Source organism: Electrophorus electricus, chromosome 25, assembly GCF_013358815.1.
Source record: "Electrophorus electricus isolate fEleEle1 chromosome 25, fEleEle1.pri, whole genome shotgun sequence".
In the NCBI taxonomy this organism is placed as follows: domain Eukaryota; kingdom Metazoa; phylum Chordata; class Actinopteri; order Gymnotiformes; family Gymnotidae; genus Electrophorus; species Electrophorus electricus.
The window spans coordinates 7,088,137-7,107,732 of NC_049559.1; the positions used below are offsets into that span (position 1 = coordinate 7,088,137).

The 19,596-nt window shown below is 39.6% G+C and overlaps 1 protein-coding gene across 4 annotated transcripts; it reads right to left on the reverse strand.

The window, feature by feature from the left end:
- Positions 1 to 211: 211 nt before the first annotated feature.
- On the reverse strand, positions 212 to 16,977 carry atp1a1b (ATPase Na+/K+ transporting subunit alpha 1b). 4 transcript variants are annotated; one of them, XR_003409528.2, is made up of 23 exons: positions 16,861 to 16,977; positions 8,287 to 8,385; positions 8,144 to 8,203; positions 7,667 to 7,870; positions 7,465 to 7,578; positions 6,814 to 6,948; positions 6,579 to 6,696; positions 6,211 to 6,479; positions 5,773 to 6,081; positions 5,400 to 5,534; positions 4,673 to 4,868; positions 4,394 to 4,569; positions 4,169 to 4,305; positions 3,737 to 3,887; positions 3,424 to 3,592; positions 3,189 to 3,343; positions 2,984 to 3,107; positions 2,617 to 2,762; positions 2,400 to 2,530; positions 2,176 to 2,277; positions 1,991 to 2,082; positions 1,096 to 1,905; positions 212 to 942 (listed from the first exon to the last, which is right to left on the reverse strand). XR_003409528.2 is itself a non-coding variant. In XM_026996184.2 (23 exons), the coding sequence occupies exons 3-23, from the start codon at positions 8,314 to 8,316 to the stop codon at positions 1,877 to 1,879; spliced, it is 2,982 nt and encodes a 993-aa protein (XP_026851985.1). In that variant the 5' UTR covers positions 8,317 to 8,385; positions 14,215 to 14,296; positions 16,861 to 16,977; the 3' UTR covers positions 212 to 1,876. The 4 variants fall into 4 exon arrangements, 3 of the variants coding, with proteins under 3 accessions (XP_026851985.1, XP_026851993.1, XP_026851976.1); XM_026996184.2 differs by adding an exon at positions 14,215 to 14,296 and having other exon boundaries at positions 212 to 1,905; XM_026996192.2 differs by adding an exon at positions 16,328 to 16,364 and having other exon boundaries at positions 212 to 1,905.
- Positions 16,978 to 19,596: the final 2,619 nt, after the last annotated feature.

Below are 19,596 nucleotides of genomic sequence, written 5' to 3' on the forward strand. Positions count from 1 at the left end.
GAGTTCTATTTAAAATAGTGTTGCAGACTCTCTTCCACTTATGCATGGTTCAGACTCAGATATCTACAACAGATGCCAAGTATTTTTCTTTTTCAAATACAAAAACAAAGGTCTCTGGACATGACATTTTTTGAATCATTATTGTACATGCATGTAACAACCCAAGTGTTTCAGAGTGAATATGAGGTAACAAGGTCAATTAACAAATTAATTATTTGTAGCAGGACCAATACATTTTATTGTACAATTACAACCCATGGCAGACACCCTTTTATCCATTTGATGCATTTCAACTGGCAGCTCACAAATGCTTGTGCTTTATGGCAGCACATTTACAGACATTCCATCACATACTGTAAGAACCTGGAAAAAATATCAGGGTTTGTGAATTAAGCAGTTGTCCTACTAGGTCTACCCTTAATGTACTTTTTTGGTGTTTTGCATATTATTAATATTTTGTATAAAGACTTCAGATAAACACATGGATATCTGTATAATCTATTAACACAGTTGTGAATGATTAATTTATTAGCTTTTCAGAACTGTGTTCCATTTTTATGCCTAGAGTGTGATTATATATTTCATTCACTTGCATGAAAAGGCAAATAGCTACTGTAAACAGGCTGAAAAATGGGCCATTTATTATGAGCTTGTGATTGAAATGCAAAGTTCTGGCATTGAGCAATTATGATAGAGTTGCATTATTGATACGGAAAGCAGGGGCAGCAGAACCCAGCACCAGTTTTTAGTCCAGTAAAATTCCCACTCTTGCTTGACTTGCTGCATGTCATTGTTCTTGCCAAGTCAATTTTCACAGGAGCACAATGCAAGCATCTCTGAACATGAGCTGAGGCTCCCAACGGCTGCAGGCCTAAGAAATGCATCATGGTGCACTTTGGCACCCACACTGGAGCTAAGTCGGTGAGTCCAGCCAAACCACTTCTAAGGAAAAAAAAAAAAAAAAAACCTGAAAAATTAGGAAACACTGCTCATCAAAGGAAAATAAAACAATCAAAATCCAGACTTTCTAATGCTTTAGTCATTAAAATAAGATTGCTAAGTGACTGGTGTGGAGTTGAAAGCTGAGACAATTACATCAATGAGTCCCTCAGGCGAAGAAACAGCCCCACTTTCTTTAGCATTCCTCTTCAATATATCATGCATCCCAGTTCATTCCATCTGCTGTCTCTAGAACATTTCCTGACACACGTCACAATTAAGGGTACCGAACGACAGAACATTTATCAGAAATTATGTCTCCTGCATCAATATATCTTAATATCTGTGTATGTGGATAATACAAAATCATAAACAACCGAAAATCCTCGTCTTCTCGAGTCTGAGTGAATGAGGCGCCACTGTCTGTCCGTAGGAGCCGAGTTGAACAACTTGGTGGCTTTGCATTCAAATGTGGCCCGGATGAATGAATGGAGCCAATGAAAGGAGCACAAGCTGAGTGGCGTCATGGAACATTCGAGCACCTCCACATCATACAAAGAGGTCCCTTGCTGCAAATGAAATCGTTCAGAGTTCCTGGGTGGTATCCATGCCTACTTCTCTTCCTTTTTCTATTTCAACCTGGCAAAGAGCCAGCTCATAAAAGTGTGAGTCTTAAGTGAGAATGCTGAAAAGGGAGTAAAACTAAAATGTATGAATATACATCAACGCACACACATGAGGCAACTAAGTAATTTGGATGAAAGAAATGGGCTCAGACTCAGTTTAATTCATATTAGACAGTTAAAAATCATGTATATGCCATGTTTTGATATATTAGCATTGCAATTTGTAGAGATTAGAAATCGAAAAGCAACAAAGCATTTAGACCACGATACAAAGAAAAACAACAAAACATCGAAAAGACTCAAACGATGTTCTAGTAGTATGTCTCTCGCTCCACCCAACCTAAACAAAAAGGAGTAAAAAAATGAATTTACCATGACTGTTATGTTAGATATTAAAAGTCATACACGCAAATGTTGACACTTACCTCCAGGATTGCGCCTAATAAGGAGCTTCCTAATTTCATCATAGATGAAGATGAGCAAAGAGTATGGGAAGGCACACAACCACCAGGTGGGTCTAGAGGAGGAATGAATAATTCAACATATCAAAAGAATCAATTGTATAGCAAAGCTACAAATTTTTATAATAGCAAGCATTAAATCTGCTTACTTGAGTGGATACATTCTCAGACCCACATCCATCCCTGGGCAGTATGACATGAAACATGCAAGAGCCGTTTCCTCAAATAGTCCGAAAATGAGGATTCTATTTCTGAAGGGGGAAAAAAAAAATTTTTATCTATGGAATACCTGGGAAAATATCCTCTCATATTATAGTTTAAGCCTAGTTGATATGCCAAGACATGGCATCACTGTTGAATCTACATGACTTACTTCATTCCCTGCTGGAAGGCGGAGTTCCTCCTCGTCTTGCAGATGATCAGATCAGCCCATTGCACAACCACAATGCTAGCGAAGAAGGCTGTGTGACAGGTGAACTCCACAGTCTTTCTCTGTTCATATGTCTAAAAATAAGCAAGAAAATTACCAAAATTCCACACAATGCAGAAATTTTTATAATTCCCACTCTAGGTGAAAGAGCTCAACTTACCCACTGTTGCCCATAACTGTCCTCAAGATCATTGACATGCTTGTCATCCCATTTCGTACGGATTCCAAGTAGGATTGTTGGCTTGAAACCATTTTCAGCCAGGATCACAAAATATGTGAAGAAGCCAGCTAGTGCCTGTATCATGCCTAAGGACAATGTGGAACAATAATATAGAGATACATAAACCTTTGCATGTCATTTCTTTTTCACATTTGGTAAAGGAGGACCACTAACGCATGCAAAAACTATGAGATGCTCCTCATAATCAAACACTCAGGGGACCAATTGGAGTTTGGAACCAACTGGAACAGCAATATTCAACAAGTTAAAGAAAAGAGACATCAAACCTCAGTAACAGCATCCATACCTATCTGGCCATATGCAATACTGATGAGCCTTTCATTCACCAATTTGTCTGTATGGGGGTTCCTAGGCTGCCTCTTCATGATATCACTTTCAGCAGATTCATAGGCCAGGGAAATAGCTGGGACCTTAAACAAAAAAGATTTTAGATGGCATCCTAACAAAGTGACTTAACAGAGAGAGGTAGCATTCAGAAGCTTTAGACTGACCATGTCTGTTCCTAGGTCAATACATAGAATGGTGACAGTTCCAAGTGGCAGAGGGATATCGGCGATGATGAAGAACAGAAATGGTGTGATCTCAGGTATATTACTTGTCAAAGTGTAGGCAATGGACTTCTTCAAGTTGTCAAAGATCAGCCGGCCTGAACAGGGAAAAACCTCAGTAGAAAGACAGAATTCTTGACAGGATGTGGCAAATACCATGCCAACACATGCCTTGTACCTTCTTCTATGCCAGTCACAATAGATGCAAAGTTGTCATCAAGAAGAATCATGTCAGCAGCCTGCTTGGAAACATCAGAGCCCGCTATGCCCATAGCAACCCCGATGTCAGCCTTCTTCAGTGCAGGAGAATCATTCACACCATCACCAGTAACAGCCACAATTGCTCCCTGTGGCACAAAAATTAGGTTTGAATAGGATTTACAGTGTTATGTAGCCTATGCAAAAAAGTAGCATGTCCCTAGGTAGATTACCCCATAAGGAAGACCAAGCAAAGAAACAAATATGAGATATGCAGGAGTAAAGTCTATTACCTGACGCTGACACCCCTCAACAATAATCAGTTTCTGCTGTGGTGATGTTCTAGCAAAGACGATCTCTGTGTGGTGTCTCAGGATTTCATCAAGCTGTTCTGAGCTAAGCTCCTTAAGATCACCACCATGGACCACACATGCTTTAGCATCTCTGAAATAAAAGGAGTTAATTTGTTTTAAGTCATTATAAGAGGCGTAATGAGTAATTTATTGTGTTAGCCATGACAACTGGTCTTAGGCATTTCTCTTAATGCTATACATGTATATATATACACATTTTTTTTTTAACTGAGCTCTTTTTTTTATATAAACATGAGCAATGCACTTACAAGTCGGCTATTCAGAAATACTGATGTACATTTATGAATTAGTTTCTGGGAGCATGGCAAACTTGTGTACTGGTGTATAGGATCTTAACAAGTATAGTCATACCTGGGATTAACCTCAGCAACAGGAATATTCAAGCGTGCAGCAATGTCTTCAACAGTCTCATTGCCTTCAGAGATAATTCCAACACCTTTAGCAATGGCCTTAGCTGTGATTGGATGGTCACCAGTGACCATGATAACCTGAGAAAGGATATACTCAAGTTTAATTCAAATTATAGCATTAATATAATGAATTTCAGAAGGCACACCTTGACAGCAGGTGCCATACCTTGATTCCAGCACTCCTGCATTTGCCCACAGCATCTGGTACCGCTGCACGAGGGGGATCAATCATGGACATTAGTCCAACAAAACAGAGGTTCTTAGTGGGAAAATTCACCTCTTCCGTGTCAAAGTTGTAGCCATCTGGGAACTCTTCTGGAGGAAGGTATTGGTGACAAAATCCTGGTGGCAAAATAATCAGTTGTTAGTCATGGAATTACAATAAATAAATGCCAACACCCCCCCCCCCCCCCACACACACACACACACACACACACACACTTACCCAAGACTCTCTCTCCCAGGCCCCCAAGTTCCATATAAGCATTTTGGAAGGCATCTTTCATCTCATCATCCAGAGGCATCTCTTTCCCATGCATCAGAATGTTGTTGCAACGTTCCAGTATTCTTTCTGGTGCTCCTTTCATTACAAGTATATACTTGGCCTTGGATGTAGTATCTGCATTCTTATGCACAGAGACCTAGATTCAAACCAAAAAAAAAGGCGTTTTATACACCAAATTTTATTTTCAATTTAATCTTATTAAATGGAAAGTATATCATCCAGGTAAAGTGCTCATCCTTTGAACTAAATCATGTAAATAAGATTACGCCCTGAATGGCACACCCTTAAGCAGGAGTGCTGAGAATATCAACTCTTCTACATGCCCTCTAAGAAATGTCCCCAAGAACATGTCCTAATCTAAAATGTCCACATTCTTATAAGCAATGAAAGATGATAGCATCCCGGTCTCTTCTGATGGCATGTGATCCCTCATGCAATCAAGCAAATAAATCATTTGCAAGTCAAATGCTCTCAAACAGCATTTTGAGGTGTTTGACCATGCCACATGGTTAAACTGTATGATTCTATTATCATTTTATATAAGGTATAAGAAAGATCATTTTAGAAAATTAGTTATTGCTAAATTAAGAGAAAAGTCAAAATACATTAACATTGCTTAAAAGAAAAAAAATACAGCCGCTTAGAGCATTGTGTTCATCGAACCAACCTGGTATTTGTTAGTTGAATTGAAAGGGATTTCTGCAACTTTTGAGTATTTATCTCTTATGGCCTTCACGGATCCACAACAAAGTTCAATGCACTTCAAGAGGGCAGACTCCGAGGCATCTCCTGCAACATCTCTCTGTGAAAATGATAAGCCTATCAGTGAAGTACTACATACACATTACAGTAAATTTGGTTAATAATTTTCATTGTCATTCAAACAATAATCAAACGAGTTACTACAGCAAGTTTCTGATGGTTTTTGCTATATGCTCCATGCAGCTTACAAAAAGGACAACCACCAGTTTGCTTACTGACAACCAATACTGGTTTAATAAACTAATACACAATACTCTGTCATTGTGCTTTAAAATTACCTTTAGAATAGGAACATCATTCTGGTCTGCTAAGAACACGGCCCTATTGCAAATCCCAGCAACGCGTGCCAGGCTGGTCCAGGTGGCTGACGAGCGGTCAAAGGCAACGCCAGTCTGGTTTTCACTGGTGTCAGCTTCCTGGATCTGATTGTCAAACCACATGTGGGCCACAGTCATGCGGTTCTGGGTCAGGGTTCCAGTCTTGTCTGAGCAAATGGTTGAGGTAGAGCCTAGGGTTTCCACAGCTTCAAGATTCTTCACCAAGCAGTTTTTCTTGGCCATGCGTTTAGCCGTCAGTGTGAGACACACCTGATGAGATAGATAAAAGAGGCCAAAACAGAGGAGTTCAGAGTTAAGCCCAGTATAGAATTCACAGAAGAGGGGCAACTTAAAAAATACTATTTTTCGTCATGTTTACAGAATTTGTGTTTTACTCACAGTAACAGTAGCAAGAAGACCTTCGGGTACATTTGCCACAATGATTCCAATTAGGAAGATAACAGCTTCGAGCCAGCTATAGCCCAGGATAATTGACAGGATAAAGAATGTTATTCCAAGGAAGACTGCCACACCCGTGATGAGGTGGATGAAGTGTTCGATTTCAATGGAGATGGGTGTCCGGCCCACCTCAAGACCAGAGGTGAGAGTGGCAATGCGGCCCATGACAGTGCGGTCCCCGGTGTTGATGACAATACCTCTTGCAGTTCCTGAAGGTAAATCACAATGTATCCAGATTGGACACATTATACAGCTGCCCAAGAGACTTCATGGACTATACCACCATAATTACCAGCAACTTGCAGTACCTTCCACACAGTTGGTAGAGAAAAAAGCAATGTTCCTAGTTTCCAAAGGGTTGTCATTAGAGAATTCTGGAGATCGAGTTTGAGGTTCTGACTCTCCTGTGAGAGAGGAGTTGTCAACCTATGAGGTAAGCACAAGAACATAATTTGTAGAGTCTTGGATGTGAAGGATCTACAGCAGAGTTTAAAGATTTAAATTCCAATCTGAGGGAGTGCAAAATGATCACAAATAACCCACCTTACAGCCATTTGCAGAAATGATACGCAGGTCTGCAGGGATCCTGTCTCCACCCTTCACCTCCACCAGATCACCCACCACTACATCCTCAGCACATATTTGCTTTTTCTCACCTCCACGGATAACCAGAGCTTGCTGGAAGATGTTTTTACCAGAGCAATTCCATTACAAACTACAGCTAATTTGACTAGTTCTATATAATTTGTCACGATTCTTGTCACTCATCATAAAAGGTTATTTTGGAGTAAACAGACATTCTCAGTAAACAGTACCATAAAAAAGTACCCTAAAACTTTTCAAGTAACATTCCTCTCCACAAGCAACATTCCTCTCCACACTCTATAAAGACCTAATAGTTGCAGCCTCTATCAGACCATATATAATATAAGCCTGCATTTAGATAGTGAGTCAAATTTTATATATATATATATATATATATATATATATATATATATATATATATATATTACACAATATTAATGCATTTTGTTTTCTTTCCTACACTAAACAAATGGAGTAAGATTAAAAATTATGCAGATCCATCATCACATCAAGATTCCTATTAAGTAAAAGAATCCCTGATTTAAGCATAGCAAAATGATGTTTAAAAAAGGCTTTACATTCACTCCCCAGTATGAAGGACACCTTTACCTGGGGCACCAAGTTCTTGAAGGAGTCCATGATTCTAGAGCTCTTGGACTCTTGGTAGTATGAGAAGCAACCGGTGATGAAGACGACAACAGATAGCACAACCCCCAAATACAGCTGTATTGGAGGCAGCAAATGGTTATACAAAATTAACATTCTAATAATTAACAAATGAATACTAAAGTTATTAGTGTTTTGCACTCACATTATCACTAGATGGCTCATCTTCTATTGCGGCTTGAATGCCATAAGCAATGAAGCAGAGAACAGCACCAGTCCACAGCAGTAGGGAAAAGCCTCCAAACATCTGCTTACAGAACTTCACCCACTCTGGTGTAACAGGAGGAGGACTGAGGGCATTTGGGCCATCACGAGCAAAGATTTCTTCTGCGCGGGTATGTGTAAGGCCCTGGAATAGGTATATGGACAGATGGATGGGTGGATAAAGTTTAATGGAAAGAGAGAAAATTGGAATGAAGGGGAAGAATTTTCTTTATTCTATATTCCATGCAAGAGAAATGTAAATAAAATAAATACATGAAAATTAGAGCTTTTGTGTTGGAGAACACAATAAAACTAAAACTTAGGTATTGGTATTGTCAAGCACATGGTCAAATGGTAATATTAATTTGAAGTTTTACGCAAGGATATAAATACACACCAATAAAGATCATCAACTTACCCTGCTCAAGTCTGTACCATATTTACGTTGAAGCTCTTCTGTGCTCAGCTTGTGATCATCCTTTACAAAAATAATCAATGGAAACCATCAATTTTCAAATTTGTGTCAAATGTTAAGCCAGTGTAGCAAAACTAAATGCTTACCAAATCCACTTCCTTTTTTAGATCATCCATGTTCTTTTCCTTCTTCTTTTTCTTCACACCTTGCTCCGATGTTGCTGCCAGCTCATAATCACGCCCCTTCTGTGACAGATTATGCACATGATTTAGAGCAAAGTAAGTGTCCAGTGTTCTTTAATGTGGTTACTCTTTACGTGTGGCATTACGTGGCACCAAATTAAAGAAGTTTATGAAATAAGGCTATTGCTACATTCTCAGAAATTAAAATGTATTTGCAGGGGAGCACGTAACAGTGATTAGAAAGGTGGAACACACCCTGGAAAGATGGCAACAAACCACCAGAGTGCTGGGAAAAGATCAGGACTTAGTATCCACAGTTACCTATACTAAGGGTACATCAAACAACACACTGCATCAATGTCAGTTTTCATGGGCTTTCAAGGGTATAGTATAAGGATCACTATGGGCACATCTACCTCTTTTAACATGAGTGGAAATGTTCTGGTAATGCTTTAATGGGATTAGGGACTTGGGACATTTCCTCTTCTGGTCTTCACTGATATTTGAAAAGTTTGTGTGTACGTGACTCAAGTTCAGTTGTGAGCTACTCCTCTGGAAATGCAGTAACAGTCTTTATTTGGTGAAATCTTGGCCTACATATTCCTGTAAGTTTGCCATCCTATGTTGTAAGCTTGATATTTAGTGATCTTAAGTAGGCCAGCCAATGTATACTTCATTAGTAAGAAACTGATACTATGTATTGTCCTTTGTGTATTTGTTTTACAACAAAGAGAGACAAAGGGAACTCTAATATGCTGAGAACAGAAGCAACACAGGGAAAAAGAAAAAAAAAAAAAAAAATCTGACAGTCACTATTGTTTGCTGCCTTCCTAACTGGATAGCTGCATACCAGTTATATTTTCAATTGAGGACAGAACAGTATAGAGAGGGTATACCTCAGAGAATAGAATCATATGAGAACAGTTACTGCATACATCATGTCAGACACATCAAATCTCGAATCGCAAACCCAGCAGATGCAGTGCCCAGACGTGGATGTTTGTTCTGAGTTTCTTGAAACAAGATCGCATTGTTCTAGCTCATCAAAACATTTGAGTAGGTCATCAGCAAGTGTTGCTGCACCCAGAGCACATGCAAAAGCAGAAGCTGCACAAGCGCAATTGACCTATGCTGAGCAAAATGCAGAAGCTATAAAACAAGTGCATATTCAAGCTCAACTGCATGTCCTTAAGATGAAGAAAATGGTTTCTGCCACATCAACTGAGGCAAAGATTTTAGAAGCCGCTGCTCAGGATGAGGAACTATAGTCCCTCAAAAATTAGCAACTTCCAACCACCTCTGTGGACAAGCAAAGAGTCCTAGAACATGTTGACAGTCAACTGTATTCACGAACAACTGATACAGACTGCAGCAAACACCATATAGTCAGTGTCATGTTACTCAAAAGGAGAATACAGTCACATGGCCAGCTCAACACAAAGGAAGCTCGAAGAAGATCCATGCACATCAGGAGCCTAGTGAGTGATGCCCTCCAAGCAATCACTCTTTACTCAGGAGTCATTCCGTTAGCAACAAACACAGGTCCATCATACCATCATGGACCATTCAGATCATCGATAGCTGCCCATCATGACACAACCACTGTGACAGATGTAGCAAAAATATTTAATGAGATGAGAATGTGTCAGCTACTTTACAGAAATTTCAAGTTTGGTTTGTCACATTTGGTTTATTTGTCACAAATTTGATGAGCCACAAAACTACCACGTATGGAAATCCTCCTTCTTGAAAGTGACCAGAGTCATAGAGGAACTTGATCTCTTCATTAAATTGCTATGGTCACAGTTAGCAGAGCAGGCGATGAGGGTCAGCTGTGTATAAGTTCATAACATCACATCACAGGCCTCATAATTGTTTGGTAGCTCTTGGAAGAAACATATGGAGCTCCCAAGGTGATCGAATATATCCTCTTCATGGAAACTGAAGACTTTCCAAAAATATCTGCCAGAAAGAATGGCAAGCTGAGAGAATTTGGAGACCTCTTACTTGAATTAGAAGTTGCTAAAGAACACTCACCTGGTCTCACCTTCCTGGATATAGTGCATGGAGTTAATCCCATCATATAGAAGCTACCATATACACTACAAGAAAAATGGATGTCCAAGTTCATCCAAGTTCAAAAAATATAACTGTTATATTTCCACCATTCTCTGTCTTTTCTAAATTCATACACAAGAGCAAGCATGAATCAGGAATGATCCCAGCTTCTCCTTTATGTCAGTGGGCATTGGGAAAGTTGACAGGCCTGTGAAGAACAACCACAGAACAGATATCAGTGAGAAAATCAAGATGTCCCACATGAGTCAGCTGCAAGGGAATCTGACATGTTTCCAGTCAAGCTATGTCCCCTCCATAAGAATCCACAACCTCTCAAAGTGTCACACCAAGCCTCCTGAGGAGAGGAAGGCATACCTGAAAGAGAAGAACATTGTGATAAACAAGGCAGGACGCAAGTGCGAGGATTTGTGAGTAATTTTAATAAAGCAAAAGTAAAAAGACATTTAAGCACTTTAACAATGACAATACAAAGCATTGAGGAAACAATAATGATACATTTACAAGCATATTGGCGTGAAGACTCACAGGAGAACATACAAACAATAATCAGCAACCAAAAGACCAAACATTTACAGCACTTGGCTGATGCTTTTATCCAAAGCGATTTACAATTATGACCAATACAATTTGAGCAACTGAGGGTTATGGGCCTAACTCAGGTGCACAACAGTAGCGACTTTGCAAGTTAAAACCCCACCATTGCAATCTTCTGATGAATAGTCAGGTACCTTAACCACTGAGTTACCACTGCCTCATGAAGAGTATATATAGGCAGGGAGATCCTGACAAAAATAGGACAGAGATGTGGAACGATATGAAGGGGGGTGAAGCTATGAGGATGAGGGAAGAGTCAACAGAACAAAACAAATATCAACCAAATACCTAGCTAAGAATTGTACAGTAGGTGAATGGATAGGCTGTTTGGGATCTCCCTAGCTAAGGTGTGCCCATTAGGGCAGATCAAAACTTGTTCAGAGTTGTTTTGACCTCTTTAGTGTTAAAGGAAGCATAGATCCTTATACACTCAAAACATGCTCAGGCATCATGGAAATGGAAGGAAGGAGAGCCAAACATGAGAGAGTCCAATGGTGGTCATATGAAGGTGCCTCTTCCTCCATTGCTGGAATGTGACGATTTCGGACGACCGGTCCAGGATACCCTCTCCAGAGGTGGCACACCACTATTCTCACTCACAGGCCATTGTGCACAAAATCCCATCCACTGATGCTAAGTCACAAATTCTGCTCTTAGAGGTGTGTTGAGAAAGCAGCACAACACGCTGCAGGATGTACCATTCTCCCAACACCTTGACCTCAGCTCTGATGTCAGATGTCTGGTTTGGGATGCACACACAAGCCAACCTCTGATAACACCAACGTGCTGTTTAATGGGAGACCATTACTCAGTCCATGCACAGCATACATGTAAAAGAAAAACCATCTACAAATCAAGCTACTGAGCACCATACAAAACCATAGAGCTCCTTACCACCAATCTCAAAAGTTTTGATTTGATTTGCCAGACCTCCTTGGTGACACAGTGTTCATCAGGAAGGAAGACAATGAAAGGCACCTTCACTAAAAGATTAATGTTTACTCACAATTATGCAAGATGAGATGCATCAAGATGAGTCACATTATTAGGTTGCACCCATGCCCTTTGTAACACACAGGGAGCGACTACTAAACAATCAAGAGCTGGCACTTAATGGCACTACACCCTTAAAGAGAACCTTGACAAGAAAGCAGATATAAAAAGATCACTTTGTTAATTTTATGCAAAAGGTACTTGACAATCAATAAGTGGAGATAGCCTGAAAGAGAGTGCTGATATGCTCCATTGTTCAGAGTATACCATATAAAAGATTCCAGACAAAGTATTCTTTGACTCAAGCGCCAAGTATGAGGGTGTGTCAGTGATGTCCTCTTAAGTGCCCCAGAATTAAACACCACTCTTGTTGGTGTCTTGATGCAATTTCAAAAGGAGGCCATAGTAATATCAGATGATGTGGAACAGATGTTCTACTATTTTATTGTAAGGGAAGACCAACGCAATTATCTTAATTTCCTCTGGTACAGAGAATAATGATCTTGCAGGAAGGTGCACATGTTCCAAAACAGCCCCTCACCAGCTGTGGCAGTTTATGGGCTAAGAAGATTTGCTCAAGTAAGAGAACACACAGTAAAGATGCAAAGAAGTTCATCACCAGGAACTTATGTTGACGATCTAATTTCGCTCCCCATCAAAACAGAGGCCTACAAAATATCCTACAAAAAAGATAGAAGTTGGTAGATGAGTCCAATTTATGGCTTCACAAAATTGCTCCAAACAGTAGTGAGGTAATAGATGTTCCCAACTGATGCGCAAAGGAACTGAAAGTCGTGGACTTGGGGGCTAAACCTCTCCTTCAGTGTAGTCTTGATTTGAGCTGGAGCCTTTTTCTAAGTCTTTAGGAAGGAAAGACTTCACTAATCAAGGTGTTCCCTCTACTCTAAATAGTTTATATGAATTATTGGGATCCCATTACTCTCCAAGGGAAAGCCTTAATTTGAGAGCATATTAAAGAACCATATGACTGGGACAATCATTTTCAGTTTGTCAAAGAAAAGCAATAGAATACATGGAAATACTCCCTTTTGTAGGTAGAGCTTTACATAATCGCCAGACCTCATGTTTTATTGTCTCTGTCCTTAACACAGCACAGAGAACATTACATATTTCTAACGCCTTATCATCAATTGTTCCCTACTGTTCTCTACATAAAAGTTACCAGGGAAATGGGAGAGTACCTCACTGGATTAATCATGGGAAAAGTCATGCTAGCATGGAAAACTGCACACATGATACCATAATTGGAGCTATGTGCTGCAGTTCTTGCTGTGACAATGGCAGAGCTCATTTGCCAAGAAATGGATCTTGAGTTTCAAGATGTAAAGTATTACATATACAGCAAGATCAAGTTAGTATACATCCATAATATTTCAAGAAAGTTTTAATGTTGTATATCTATATAACAGAATTTCAAGAAGAGGAAGTCCTCTACACTCACACAGTAGCACCATGTCTCAATAGTCAACAATCTAGCTGACTTCACATTGAGACCAAATTAGGAAATCTGTTGCAACAAACAAGCTGCTTAATTGGACCCTTTCTGAAGCAATCGGGCCCTTTCTGAAGCAAGTTCATAAACAGTTGTCTTCACCAGTGGCACCAACTAAGTTTGACCTTGTTGAACCAGAGCATGACACCAAGATTCACACAGAAGTGGATTATTTCCCAACTAAAACCACTGGTAAACTTCAGTCCACTTAGCTTTGAATGCTTTTCCTGCTGGATGTGTCTGATATGAGGAAGGAAGCTCATCGTTGTGGCAGGGAGGTCCAAGGTCTTCAGGGTTTTAAAACAAAACCCCAAAAGCCCACAAACACAAGCCAAACTGCAAATCATCCAGAGTATACATGTCCAAAGTAAGAAGTCCAAAAAACTACTATAAGGAGAACAAGTGTCCAAAACAAGTCCATTGTGGTATTTGAATCCTTTCATGCTGAAGGTAGGCAGCCAGGTATTTTTAGTTGACCTTCCATATGAAGAGTGAAATCTGGTTATACTCCCCAAGAAACATCACGTCTCAATTTTGCTTGAGACAGTACCGCCAAGATGTTGCACACCAGGGTTGTCATCTCACTTAAGAAGCACATTGCTCTGCTGGTGTGTGGATAATCATTGCAAAGACGTCTCCAGTGTGATTTGGGAATGAGTCATGTGCCGTCCACTCCAAAGAAAGCCTGAGGAGCAAAAAGATGGCCGACTTACCTGTGGATAGACTTGTTATGGAGCCCTCTTTCACCAGTCAGCCTAGATGTCCTCGGTCCATGAAGTGTTGTCTCACGACGGACTAGAGGGGAAATGGCAGAGAACAAACGTTGGGCAGTGCTATTTACTTGCCTGGGATTGCGAACTGTTCATAGGACCTTGTCCATCTCAAGCTTTAATAATGCCTTATGAAGGTTTTCATCATATGAGGCCCTTCCAAGGTTCTTAGATCAGACTGCGGAACCAACTTCATTAGTGCAGGGAGTTAAACATCAGCATGGACGATCCTGAGATCCAAGCTTTCCTCAGCTCAAAAAGGTGCTCATGGACCTTTAATACACCACACTCATCTCATATGGGAGGCTCTTGAATGATTGGTGTCACGCTTTGAATTTTAGTTGCCATGCTACTGCTCTCTCATGAAGTTCTCACCACCTTGATGGCAGAAGTCATTCACTGGTTCCTGTGTCCACTGATCCAGAGTTGCCCTCCAGTGATGCAAAAAGCATGTAATACTACTCCAGAAGGGGTGTTTGATCCCTATATGAGAAAAGAAATTAGGGACTTGGTGCATTTCCTATGGTTTTAGCGCCCTCTTCTGGTCTTCATTAATATTTGAGAAGCTTGTGTTTACGTGACTTGAGTTCAGATGAGAGTTGCTCATCCGGAAATGCAGTCAGTCTTTTCATCTTGGCCTACATCAGTAGCACAGGGGAGTGGCATGCAGGGCACACACAGCAGAGGGGCCTTGAATTGTGGAGGCCCCGAGGAGCTGATCGTAAATTTAAAAAAATAATAAAAATGTAAAAAGTCCTCCACCCTGCCTCTTGCAGTGAGGCCCCAGAATGTTGTGCTAGACCATTGGCCTACATATGCCCATAGGTTTGCCATCCTGTTATCATCTTGATATTTTATGTTACAATGCCTTTGTGATGTAAAACAACATGTTTGTAAAATCTGTGAAAATGTTTGAAGATTATATTAGCATTTATGATAGTATGTTAATATGGTGGACTATGGCGCTAGTTCTCTCAAATGCTATTGTAAGCCTAGGCTATATGGTGTCATCTCTGAGGTAATAATCCGTTTATGTAATTGTCGTACAAGTTAACTCAGCAATCTTAAGTAGTCCAGCCAATGAGTAAGAAACTGATACTAACAATTAATCTAGCAACATGTGCTAACAGGGAACACATGCAGACACCATGTCAACCTGGTGTCCTGCCAAATGAAACCAGTAATGGCAAGAAGTACCAGAACCCTTTAGACAGAAAAGTCATCTCTCTTTTCATTAATCTCTCTGCCACTCCTCCCAAGAGGACAATGAGGAACATCATTATACATTAATGTCTGACCACTGACTCCTCTCTAGACACCTGGGAGTGTTGCACAGATCCAGATGGGATGGATAAAGCTTTACTCTCATGTTTTATTCAACTCTCTGTTCAGAAAGAGTTTAGCACCATTGTTGCTGCAAGGATAAGGCTTACAGTTTTTTTTTGTTTGTTTGCTTTTTATCACCTTTGTGCTTGACATGAAGGTGTGCCAGAGTAGGATGTGGCTGTCTAGGAAACAGTGGATCACATGAATCCTAAAACTGCCCTAAAACTACACACTGCTGAAGAGGAGTAATGAGAAAAACTCTCATTAAAGAGTAATGAGATAAAAACTTATTTATATTGAAACCACAAGTGACATAGAACACCTATTACATGCAAAGCTTATTAATTATGTGTAATGGGTATTCTATGTGACTTGTGGTTTCAATGCAAATAAGTGCAAATTCAATGCAAATCTTGTTCACTCTGAAGTTGGAAACAACCAAACTAAAGATATACTTGCAGGGATCAGAAACCAAAGTGTGGAAATAGAAAGCTTATTAACCATTCACAACATTCCAGGAGATGTTTCATAATGCTAGAGGAATTGCTTAGACAGTTTCCATTTTCAAGAAACTGTCTTGTTTCCAGTCTAAAAAGTCTCCTGTGAGGTTTGAGAGGGTTTTGAAAGCAGTCACTTTGGAGGGTCTCAGAAGTTTTGGTCAGGATGAATCACTCCACACTAGGTTAATAAGATCAACAATGCATTAAGCCTTTAGATAGGGATCACACACCTCTATTACAGAGTGGTCCAAGAAAACGCCTCAGGGCCTGAAATACAAGCAGTTGGTATGTATTCCAAAGCCAGATGGAAGTTATTTGAGCACTCAAACATCAACTCTTTCATGCTGAGAGACGGTTCTGTTGCCATGGATGATAAAATAATTTCTACAGGCATCCAAACGGATGGACAACTAAGCTTACACATTTATATAGCCTACCCCTATGTAGGCTTTGTCTATCTAGGGATGGATGGAGAGAGAGAGAGAGAGAGAGAGAGAGAGAGAGAGAGAATAAAAACTACATTTTTTTCCATTGTTGTGTTTCAAAACTGCTAAGAAATTATTTTCCCTTGAACAATATCACCCCACCCGGATCTTTGCGGATTATTACGTTATGAACTTTATCACTCCCAATTACAACTGCTTGCAAAAACAGTCGCTCTTCGAATGGCTTGTTATACAAAAATTAATCAAATTCCTTATATTACATGACGAATTTGTGAATGTTTATAGTATAGTTTATAGTATAGAATAGTTTTACTTACTCCGCGTCCCATTATTCTTCGCAAAATTGAACTACTTTCTCACACCAAGCCCGGACGTTCTTCCAAATAACTGCCGCAGCCTAGACGAGCTTCAGGAACAAGCACCGTTAAGGTAGCAGCCGCAACTCTCTAATCTTTTCAAGTGCGCCAATACTTTCAACTTTATATAGAGCACCTCCTCCGATTACGTAGGCTCTTTTTGTCATGGTTACTCTGAAGATGGGCGTGCCATTTCATTTCAAGTGTCTAGCATGCTTCCATCACCTGATGTTCGTAGAAGGTTGGATGACCCTGTTTACACCTGGGTTTACACAATGCATCTCAAAGTATAGGATTACAAGTGGTGAAACAAACGTGCACTGGCTCCTATGAAAAAGCTGTTCTATGGATGAAACAAAGACATATTGAGATCCTTTTAAAACAACAGAGGAAATCGTCTCAAAACGTCTTAGGAATATGCCTTTAATGCCACTATAAAAAGAGTTCAAGCTATACTTTTTATTTATCTACGGATATTTTAATCTATTTAAATGTTTGATAACCTGTGTTTAGGACATATTTAAACAAAACCAGCAAGGGCATTAAATTTGAACTAATGGACCAGTAAAAGAATCTAAATTAACTATGCCTAGATAGTAGTATCCTTTTTTAAAGGGTAAACATAATCTGTAACTAGATTATATGTGCAATGTACAAAAGAATTGTTATAATTGTATCACAATCTGTAAAACAGGTATTTAAAGATGTACCAAATAGAAAATATAGCATCATCTAAAACAATGCAAGAATATCAATGTTTAGATGCCATATCAATGTATATCAAAAGTTCAGCATTTCTGTTGTTCTTCATCTTTTTTCTCATACATGCCAACAAAACATACTGAAATACTTGATTCCTATTTTATTTTCACCCCTTTCCCTTACATGAGCCAAAATTCATGCTTACTATTTATGTGCTAATGCACTTGAATGCACTTTTCTTAGAACGTCCACTCAGACATCTCTGCTCTGTCCAGTCCTTTATCTTCCTGAAACTTCTGCTTAGGAGTCGTGTGAGCTGTGGCATACTGCAGACAGCCTGCAGATAACGACACAGCCTTATTCACACTGGGAGAAGAGGCCTGTCAGAGTGACAACCTGCAAAAAAAGGGCATTTCATCCCCACCTAGAGGAGCAGCTGGAGACATTCAATGCTCTGTCCAAGATTAGCAGGACCTTTTGTTTTCTGACTTGCTTTGATGCAGTGTCAAAGACCATTTAACAGTAGCAAAATGAACTAGAACAGGAATGGGACTATAGGTCACATAGATGTTTGACAGCTGAGGGACTGAACATGTATTTTAAAAACAATAATCCATTCCTACAGTATGACAAGAAATCTAGGAAAATATTTTGCCTTTCTGTACTCAGAGGATAATACAAAATTGGCAAACAAAGGAATTTCATATTTCAGGTTTTCGATGGTATGATGAGTACTAGTTGTCATTTAGGTCAGATGTGGCCAACATCATTGAGAAACATAGCATGAGGAAAAGCGGCTTAAGAAGCCTTGTTTACTTTACTACAATCTAAAACTATATAAAGGTTTTTGAACTGATTGATTGCTTTGATGAATTTATAGTTACAATAGTTAATAAAGTATCATATAGCCTGACATACATCAGTAAATAAACTTTATCAGATGAGTGCTGCTTAAAACATGCCAAACAGCCCTGCTTTACCATTGATCTGCTATACCTTTTTACTCTTACTTTCTCTCTACCACTTTTAATATAAACAGAGGTTATCATTTTTACTAATTACTCTCTAAATCTTTCAGAAAGTAAGGCTGACATGGCAATATGCCATAATAACTATTTTTTGTCTTTTCAAAGGCAAAGGCATTTTTTTGGTTTTTTTAAAAAAGGCCAAACAAAACACCAGAACAAGGCCTGGACTTGTGGCACTTCAGCTGAGGTGGCAGGCTTCCTGAGAGAGCCTGTGTGATTTATTTTTTTTTTACATTTTCCCTGTTGTTTTATCTGTCTTTGGTGACTCTTTCACTTCCATAGCACATTTGCTTACTGTCTCTGTGCATCCACCACATTCATTCTCCCCGAATCACTCCTTCCTTGGCCTGCCTTGCTACTGCGCAACTGTCATTAAGCTGGAAATTCCTCTTTTCATGTTTTCCACCAGTATCACTTCATTTTGAAGTCCCTCTTTTTGTCTGGAGGATAAGCTTCCTTTGTCTCCAGTCTCTCACACCACATCTCACTGTCAGAAATGTCTCCATTTTTTAATGCAGCTATGTAATAACACACTTCATTTACTTCATTACCTTTTCTTCATTACTCTTATAAATAAAGTGCACTTTTAAGAGTTATTTTAAAAGAGGCTGCTTTATACTCTTACTCTTTCAATTATATTCATCTGTGTTCCTCCCTTACTTTTTAAATAACTTTCATTTTAATGCACATTTTGTGCATTTCATTCAACTTCCCTTGTTGTCACAACCTGGACTGTGGGAGGGTTACTAAGATCCCTGTATGGGATCTGCGAGGGTTACTAAGATCTCTGTATGGGATCTGCGAGGGTTACTAAGATCCCTGTATGGGATCTGCGAGGGTTACTAAGATCCCTGTATGGGATCTGGGAGGGTTACTAAGATCCCTGTATGGGATCTGCGAGGGTTACTAAGATCTCTGTATGGGATCTGGGAGGGTTACTAAGATCTCTGTATGGGATCTGGGAGGG